The 10383-nt window shown below is 33.1% G+C and overlaps 1 protein-coding gene across 1 annotated transcript in view; it reads right to left on the reverse strand.

Annotated features, from left to right (window-relative positions):
• LOC149426909 (sialin) overlaps positions 1-8334 on the reverse strand; it is a 52913-nt gene extending 44579 nt beyond the window's left edge. The window contains exon 1 of the mRNA XM_089639064.1: positions 7960-8334. Coding sequence (XP_089495190.1) covers positions 7960-7993 — 34 coding nt within the window. The 5' untranslated portion in view covers positions 7994-8334. The remainder of the gene's footprint in view (positions 1-7959) is intronic.
• Between the last annotated feature and the right edge of the window lie 2049 nt (positions 8335-10383).

Consider the following 10383-nt stretch of genomic DNA (forward strand, 5'->3'; position numbering starts at 1 on the left):
GACTTGACATTTTTGAAATTGTGTTTTTTTATGTTTTTAGGATCTACAAGATATCTGAGTGCAACAATTCAAAATGAAATGATTGAGAGCTTGGGGACCAAACTCGAAACCCATCTACTAGAACAAATTAGAGCGTCACCGTTTTTTGCCATCATAATGGATACGACACAGGACATATCGAAGGTAGATCAGCTAAGCATTGTTGTGAGGTATGCAGTAATAACCAGATCGGAAAATGGACAGCCAATTGATATAGAAGTAAAATAAGTGTTTCTAGGCTTTTATGCAGCCATCAAATGCGGGGCAGTAGATTTAGTCAACCAAGTGACAACATTATTTATCGACAAAAATATGGATTTAAAAAAATGTGTGGGGCAAGGCTATGATGGAGCCAGTGGAGTGGTGTGTATAATGGTGTACAAAAACATATTAAGGATATCCAGCCTAACGCAGAGTACTTACCTGCCACTCATTATTTAAATTTGGTGAGAAATGATGCCGTTAGCAGTTGTGTGGATATACAGTTTTTTTTCGCAACGTTGCAAGATTTGTATAACTTTTTCGGAAACAGCATCAGACGTTGGGATCTACTGTCGAAATTCACTGGCGAATCGGACACCACTCTAAAAAAACTAAATCCGACTAGATGGTCCAATAGGGTCAATACGATATCTGCAATAAAACTTATTTTGATATTATCAAAGCATTATAAGAAATAGTTCTAAAGAGTCCTAATAAAGATGAGCGTAGTGAAGCAGAGAGTATTAAAACAAAAATGCAAAAATTTCGAGTTCGTGTTGCTTTGCGAATTCATGCACAGTGTATTGAACGACATCAATTATGCATCCAAAACTTTACAAAAATGCGACATCAATTTGGGCGAGGCGAGTAAAGTTTTAGCAGAGACCAAAGCAAAGTTGCAAATTTATAGAAATGATTTCGAATTATTCAAGTGCAAAGCCAGTGAAACTGCAAGAAAATATGGTATTGATACCCATTTTCAAGAAAAAAGGCAAAGAAAAGTTAAAAAACATTTTGATGAATTAGCTGCTGATCACCGATTTCCAAACCGAGAAAGAATATTTAAAATTGAGATTTTCAATATAATATAGACACAGTAATATCTCAATTACATACACGTTTTATTGGTATGAGTGCAGTCTGTAATATATTCGATTTTCTAATACCAACATGTTGATGAAGCAACTTTATTTATAGGCCTTAGTTTTTCACTTCAATTTATTAATATTTACCATCTAGTTTTACCTCAACTAACTCAAGCATGGACTGTTCCCCAATTATGTAAGGAAATAATGAGCAAATATGAAATGTTATTATTCTTTACAATTCCTGTCACTTCTGCAGTAGCTGAAAGGTCATTTAGCAAATTAAAAATAATTATTTAAGAAATAAGATGGGCCAAACTCGACTCCGACATTTATCGCTAATAGCAATTGAAAACAAAACCGCATCAAGCCTGGATTTAAAGGAAGTCATTGATACTTTTGCGAAAACTAAAGCTAGGAAAAAATTGTAAATATAATTGTTATTTAGTCAGTTGGTAGGCCCGACCTTTATATAATAAACACTTGAATCTTTTCTATTTCGTTTTATTAGCCACATACACCAAGTATTAATTGTAATTTATATTGTTACTGTTTAATATTTTTATTACCTGCCCTGCAGTCTGCAGTGCACAAAAAAGAGCTTAAGTAGATTAGCATTTTTAAAGTGTTTGCATATTTCATATTTTTATTTGATAAAACCTAATCAGTTTACATAGCAGTGGGGTCCCATTTTTTAATTTGCCCCAGGGCCCTTGGTTACCTAGCTACGCCACTGGTGAGGAGTGACTTGTTATGAAAAAAGGATAGGAAAGGACTGATGATCCATATTTGCAAAATAGTTTAATAAATAAAACAAATTAGATTCAAAGGCAATGTACACGATTTTCAAGAAATATAAGCTTCGTGTGTTGAGATGTTGGGTAATTCGGGAGATTTGTTATTATTATCTTTATGGTATGTAATTATTAAGTCAAAAGTTGTATAACACCTAAAATTTAAGAAACTAAACAAGCATCTTTGATCGTAAAGTTCAACGAAAAATATTTGGATAAGAAAATAGATCTCAGCGAATAAATCTTGAATCATGAAATGGAAAATCTTATGGAGCCATTATACCGTTGTAATAATTCTGTAGGTACCCCGTATCATCTATGGTCTGAGGTAGGTACCGAAGATTGTAATGGGCTGAATAGAAGATTGTAAAAAACAAAATTAAATATCTATCATAGAGAAGGACGTTAGCAATAAAGAAGTATTTCGGGGAATCTGCTAGTATTTTACAATTTAAAACACAAACGATTAAAATAGCTCACATCTATACAAGATATTTGCGTAATCCACTTTTATTTAAAAAAAATATATTCAGTTTGGTATATGAAATATATGAGTATTTTGGCCTCAAATCCAAAATAAGTATTGTATTCAAAAGGTCGCGCAGCCGTTCCTCAAAAACCGCAGCTTTTAGCTGTCCATTTATTATTACCATCCTTGCCACACATAATTTGACGGAGTTCATCCTAACAATCACCGCTAGCTAGCTATCAGATATCTGTACTAATTTAAAATCAAGTTTAATTGCCGGCCAAAGATAATTACCGGATAGAAACTACCGGGAAAAAAACGTTGTTGACAACCGGTTAGGCTTAGGTTTTTTCTGTACTTCATAATAGTAACCCATAGACAATATGTAGTAATCCATGAAACGAGTAATTTTTTTGTGTACTCACGTGTTATTATTGTGATTGCTAAATAGTGTAATTAGTTTTACATCGTTCGACGTGTAGTGTGAGTAGTTACATGTAAAATAACAATTTATTCCAAAACACGGAATCAACGTGTAAATAGAATGGTAGTTATTGTTTATTCATGATTTTATTTAATGTGTTCCTTTTTGAAATGCATAATATAACTTTACATTGTAATATTAATTGAAACGAATTGTTTTGCAAATTAATACTATTTCTTGCGTTACAAAACAGATTTCATAAAAAAAATATTTTTGTGTATCAAAGTATGTAGCTATTCTGTTTATTTATTGTTATGAAGTTTAATTTGTAGAACTCCGTTTTCATTTTAAAGTTTTTATTTCATATATTTAATACTATTAAGTACTATTTAATTTATAAAATAAGTTTATTTATAAACAATTTTTGTTACGCGTGACAGTTGTTTCGCCTTCTGAAGGCACTATCAAAACGTGATTAAGCCACATACAGACGATATATTTCTATTATTTCCATAAAGGTACTTAAAATGATTTTTTTAAAATTTTTTATTACATATGCCATTTAGATTCCGAGTAAAACATAAGAAATTATTAATGGTTATTAATAATATTATTCTTTGAAGTTTACCTCAATTATTGTATTTTTTTAATTTTATTAAAAGTCGTAAACGTAAGTTTCCAAATGAAAAGATTGTATGTTTATTTTTCCTGCATAATTATTTTACTGTATTTTTGTTTCCAACTGCTCTAAAAGATTGAGTTTGCGGACTTTATTTTGTATGTGTAACGGAGTTATTGTTTTTTTGTTTGTTTATACATTTATATAGATACGTTCACAGGATAGGGAAGTCATAAAGTTTTTTTTTATGATTTTATTAATTGATATTAATTTACTTATTTTAAAATCATTTCCTGGGTTCCGAATAACCTAAAGATTTTTGAAAATCTCTTACTACTACCACAGAAACCGGAAAATATTGCTTGTGTTCGGAGGACTTGGTCAGTCGAAAAATACAACTAGAATGAATGAAAAAAAATTGCTTCTGTTGCATGAAATTCACGTAACTTCAAATTTGATTGCTATCAAATATCGTCGTTTCATTTACTTGCGAGTTAGATACTTATATTTAATGCAGTCATATTTTTATAGGGCATCTGTTTCCTTCGTTTAATCCGGACCCCTTCAAGACCCTTCCTAGAATCCCTAATTTAATCCGCCTCACAACTTCCAACGGGAAGTACAGGGTTTTCCAATAAGAGGTGTTATTTTGATATTCAATCGTAAAAGATCAATGGTTTCATTGCTTGTGTGGCACGTAGCGCCGTCTTGTTGAAACTAACGTTGCCCAGATCAATACCGTCCAATTCCGGCCATAAAAAATCATTAATCATCTCTCGATAGCGCAATCCATTCACCGTAAGTGTTGCTCCAGCCTCATTTTCGAAAAAGTAAGGTCTAATGACTCCGCCGGACCATAAACCGCACCAAACAGTCACACGTTGAAGATAGAGAGGCTTTTCAACAATAACTCTTGGGTTTTCCGAGCCCCAGATGCGACAATTTTGCTTGTTGACTAAGCCACCGAGGTGGAAATGGGCCTCATCACTCAATAATTTCAATGCGTTGTTGAAGTGTGTATCGTTCCATTTTTATTAATGGCGTAGTTTCTACTTGTCAGATTTCAAAAAATGACAGCTTCAAAAGTAAAATCTACCGAAATAGCGGGCTATTCAAAATAACACCTCTTATTGGAAAACCCTGTATTTCTTTGTGTCTAATTGAAATTATTAATCGGTGCAATTGGTTTAAGCTTCGAGGATAATTTTTGAGTTCAAATATTTCTACAGACTCAATTAATTATAAAATATTTTGCAGCATTCTTTTATACCGTTACATTGATATATTTATTGCCATTCTTTGTCGTTACTTAATATTTATAAAATAAAATAAATATTTTTGTGAGAGAGTTTATATTAATAGTATGTTTGAACTTATTAGTCTTACTAGTTTGAGTAATATAATAAAATGTTAATGTGAAAAAAAAACATATTACGTATTTCCCTGCGTATACACCGAGTGTAAACATTTTTGAATATAGCATGACAGGAAAACCTCAAATTAAAAATATTAAAAAGACAGCCGATAATTTGAACGGCCAACTATTATTATCACTTTCGGTTATATAATAAGATATATGAAACACTGGTTCCAGGATATTAAACGGCCAGTAAATGAATAAATTATGTTCCCCTTTCGGTGCTACTCGAGTTCGAGGACCAGTCGGGTTCATAGCCCTACAGTTGGCAGGAGCCATGTCCTGCAAATACCTACTTACCTTGGTACCTTCCTGTGAAATACGAGTAAGGATGAAAAAAGACACACATTGCGAAATAAACTCAGGAATTTCCGCACGTGAAACACGTACGGACCTCTATAATCTCACGCAGAGGGGCATTTTTAACACATACCTTGCTTATAATATTATATACTCGTACAAGGCGTTCGGAGGTCAAGTGCACTAACTTAGGAAGGTGCTTCTATTAGATACAAGAAGTTGAATAATTTTTTTCGAAATTCCAACGTTTTAAGGCAGTATTCAGGATCAACAAAAAGTTGAAATGGAATTTTTTTCTCAGTAAATATGTTTTTGTGTTAGCAAAAACAATAAAGTTATTTATATTATTTACGTCTACCAGCATATAGAATCATATCCCGATGTTAGTACACTTTACTCCAGAACACTCGGTATATAGGAGCCTAAGTTTGTTTTAAAAATCTGAACGTGAACAATAAATTATTAAAGATATCATTAAATAATACTAATCTTGCAGAAAATTTGCACAATGTCACACTAAACATAGTGCGTAGTGCGTTTTAGCGTGATGAAATTTGAATAGCTTTTTTCACCTGTAATTACAACTATATCAAACTATTTTCAGCTCTAAACGTAATTTTAACTAGGGTTGAAACTAGGAGGAAGCCCTATATGTACTAGTCCCAGCAAGAGTTCGTACGTACGTCGACGACGATCGACCTTTTCCTTCTCACACGACAGAAGATACTAGAACGATGACGTCCCTCGCTAAAACTAGTATAATACCTGCCTCACACTAGTAACAGTAGTAACTATTAGCCTCTTTTTAATCACTCACGCGTTTATCACTGATAAACATCTTAATACATGTAATTTTGTATTTATAAATTTTAAACTTTAATGGCCTTATTTAAAAAAATAATGATTTTGTTTGTTACATATTTTCAAAAACATTTCGATAGAAGAGCGTTGAAATCTACTGAGAAATAAGAGACAAAATAAATTGTTCCACTTTTAAAATCCAAATCCCACGCGAAGTCGCGTGCTACAATAAATATGTAATAAAAGCAATACAAATATAGTGTTACCAGTATTACGTATGTAAAAAAAAGTACTATGTACTTTTGTTGAAGTGTATATTTTATTGTAAGTACCTACTTCTGGCAATGACCACTTTCTTTCTCGCGATTAAAGTGGGCGCCTCGTGGGGCCTCCGTAAAACAGTGGTTTACGCATTTGTATTTGATTCTGCCGATCGATTTGACAGTTGATAAAACTTACAAATACGGCTTTACAACCGTCGAGGAACATTTGACACCATAATATAACAGAGATAATTTAACAACATCATATAGCGGGATATTACACAGTTTGCAAAAGTAGGAACTTGTACCTACAAAGTTATATGTGCTCTTCTAACTTGTATGTAGGTAGGCGGTACGTAGTTATGTACTACTTACTTTCGCGAACGTTTTGATAGCGCAAACCTGCGCGGCGCGGCGCCTCACACATACGTGCTGAATAAAGTACATAATATTGAGAAAGTTACATAAAAAAACGGAGTTTTTAGAAGGTTGAATAATCGACCTACAATCTTGCCAAATAGATTATATCGAATAGTATTTCCTTTCACATATAAAATATCTATGGATAACTAATTTGAAAAAAAGAACAAATTCTCGTTTCAGAAATAAGTTCGTACCTGCTTCATGGAAAAGTTTTCGAATGTATTATTTAATTTATATATATAATGAAAATGTGTATTAACTTACGTGAACATTTACAGACACGGAAAACACGGAAAAGTTTCATTTTTTTAAATACTAACACAATACATTTTGTAAACATTGTAACACGGTTGTCAACGCTCTGCACACATGACTACTTCTTTTACACACACACAATACGGCGATAAATTGGCATCGATCATAAACCAAACAGGTAAGTACTTTTTTCTTAGCTTATTGCTTCACACTATAAGAGAAGAGAATAAACATGAAAGCAAACGTAGAAATAATCAATTAAATTATTTCAAAAACAAATTGATTGTATTTAATATTTTTTCATAAACTCAATCAATTCTACTACAGGCGATTCAACACAAAAGCAAGTCAAGAAATATTTAAATACTCATTACTAGTAACAACCGGCGTAAATGACGACATGTGACTTTTAAAACTTTTGTTTCTACAAAATCTTTTTTTCTTCGTATTTCAAATACAATCAAACATACTAATTTCGGTTGTGTGTCTGTGATTGTAACTCAATCAATGAAAATTAAAACAATGGTTCAATAAACTCGGATTTAATTTGAATTTAAGTGTCTTTTTCAAAATTACAACTGATATTATAAAGAATTCAGACAAGCGATAACGTAGCTTCCTTAACAGAAAGATATTGTTATTCGTATTTTAAAAATGTGAATTAATTAATGGAACTGATGCGACAAGAATTCACACAAGCGGTACTTACCTGTAATATCATTTATTTTTTGACAAAAAAAATATTTTAATTCTATATTTGAAAGGTGTATTTTTTTAAAACTTCTTAGGGTTAATCTTGATAAGTAATGTTAGATTTCGTAATTTTTAAGGGTCTGCACTTTTAAGCGAATATCCAATTATAATTAATCGTACAATTATTATATTATCACGTGATTTTCTACTCAGAATAAAAATAATAATTTTGTAAGATTTATTATTGGTGGGTATCCGTATAGCTTATCTGGATTAGAACAGACATTTAAAAAAAATCAGTTCCAATTTTTAAACTGTCACTCTCGTACTCAAAAGGAATTCATATTGTTGAAATTGTGTACTGAGTTAAGAAAAAAAAAGTTTTTTAAACTTACCCGATATTTTTGATATGAATGTTGGCACAATCATTTTCAATGATTTTCTTAAAGCCAAATAAAAATTATTCAGTAAATTATTAAAACTCGCGAATCAAAAAAGCAATAATATACAATGCCGCACTAAAATGTTTTTTAAATTGGTTCGCACAAACACGACATCTCTGTGATCATTTCAGAGTGACAAACAGGTAGGAGTGCGGTCTAGCGCGTATCACATAGCGCGTTTGACTGATAGCCGCCCGGATTGAGCTGAGTACGGACACCGAGGGTTGGAGGCTTGCTTGCTGACACTTGTGAATTTGGCGAACTCATCCGCACTTGTGACTTGTGACTCTCGCTTGCGGCCAGGCATGCCCCGGCACCACTTGAAACTGTAAAACGGTGGTCGCCTTCACCTCGACAACAATGGAGAAGGCCTCCTCGGTGCAGTGGCTGCGGGGCTACCTCGTATGACCTGCTTTTCTGTGAATCTGAGCTATCGCGACTTATTCCTCTTTTTCCCGTCTTTTCACACCGTGTAAACACCGCACACAGCCTCCATGATTGAGTGGCTGCTATCCTTAGCTACGAACCCGGACGTCGCGTAAATAAACGCCAAGTAAATTTTAGTTGATTAATAAAAAAAAATCACAATTTTATAACATTTTTCAATAAATACTATCAGTATCGTCATGGTAAAAGATCACCATTCAGAATCGAAACGTAGCTTGAAATGGCTTTAGCCTTGTGTGGTGACTAGATCAGCCACATATATCCCACCTTCCCCATTTCCTTGTCTTCACCTTCAGCCTTACATATATTTTTTAATAAATAATACTTTATCGATTTTCACTTAATAATAATAATAAATAATAATTGGATGACTTGTATAGCGCCGTTTTTGTGCAAAATCACCTCAAGGGCGCTGTACAAATTTATAATACATTTCTACAGTGATCTATGTTATTACTTAACTATTTATGGAAATAATATAGAGTACCTACAATATTTACCTGGTAGGTCACTTGAGATTAACACTTAATTAACATTAACTAATTGTTTAATAGCGAAATTTAGATACAGGATTTAGAACATAATTGGAAAATTGGATATAACTGGACTTTCTCTAAGGAATGGTAGATTTAATTTAAGGGTATGACAGCTTAAAAAGGTAAGTTTTTATATTATACCTGAATTCTGTTGGAATTGTTATGGATCTTAGTTCCGGAGGGAGTTTATTCCAAGCCTTCGGCCCAGATACTCCGAAAGCGCGATCACCAAACTTAGTATTTGGATTGAGCTTAGGTTCCATCAGTCTGCCTACAGCTGATGATGTTGCTGATCTAAGAGTTGACTGCCTCAGACCGGGTTAGGACGGGTTGTTTCACTGAATTTGAACAATTCATCAAATTTAAAAGTTGATTTTAAAGGTTTTATTCAAGTTATGTTATTATTTCAGTTTTGTGTAACAACTGGCCAATTGTGGTACAATAACAGAACTTGAATAGAAACTTGAAAATATACTTTGAAATTTGATGAATTCTTAAAATTCTGTGAAACAACCCGTTCTTAAACTGTAAGTACATCAAAATGTGTTAAGCTTCTTGTATTTATGTTCAAGTTAACATTTTAATAATACTATTTGAGTTTTATTACATTTACTCGCTTAGATTCAAAGCAATTGAAAAAACAAATGGAATTGGAAAAAAATTACCTCCGACATAAATGTTGAGTTTTGAAAAAAAAACGTTCTTTGATTTGGGACTCGTTCCTCAGATAGGCAAACTGGGTTGAAATTGGGAAAGGTAATAGATTTGGAAGTGTGTAATACCAACAGATATATATTTTGCAAAAGACTTGACAAAAAAACTGAAGGAAGTGAACTGGAAATAGGAAGGTTGCGAAATACCCAAAATCCGTTTCAAGAGGTAAGGCTTTCGACTAGCAATCCGGATGTCGCGTGTTGAAATTCTGATGTGTACAACGATATTTTATTTGATTGATTTGTGTTATATCACAATTTAATCATTTCGGCACGTTACAGAGTGGAAGATACTCTCAGTATCGCCCTGGCGTAAGACCACCATTCAGAATTGAAACGCTGCTTGAAATGGCTTTTAGCCGTGTTTGGTGACCAGATCTGAATAGCCAGGTACTTCCCCACCTTTCTCTTCCCCATCTTCTTTCCCTCCACAATCCCCTCAGCCCCACAACATACCCCGACAGGTTGCAAAGTTTTAGTTATTTTTTCTTCATACAAGTGTTGTAAAACATCCCTCACTAGCTCTAGGGAGAGGTCCTTTTGAGAATCCCTAATCTTTAAGCAACGGATTTTATTCTATTTTTAAAAAATACGTCTCAAACGGATATTACAATTAGCTCCTAATCACATGAAATGTTATTAATTATGCCAGCTCAAATTAGTTACATTCGACCTTAGCT

The sequence above is a fragment of the Hesperophylax consimilis genome, chromosome 1 (genome assembly GCF_061612785.1).
Source record: "Hesperophylax consimilis isolate HC1 chromosome 1, BYU_Hcon_1.0, whole genome shotgun sequence".
In the NCBI taxonomy this organism is placed as follows: Eukaryota; Metazoa; Arthropoda; class Insecta; order Trichoptera; family Limnephilidae; genus Hesperophylax; species Hesperophylax consimilis.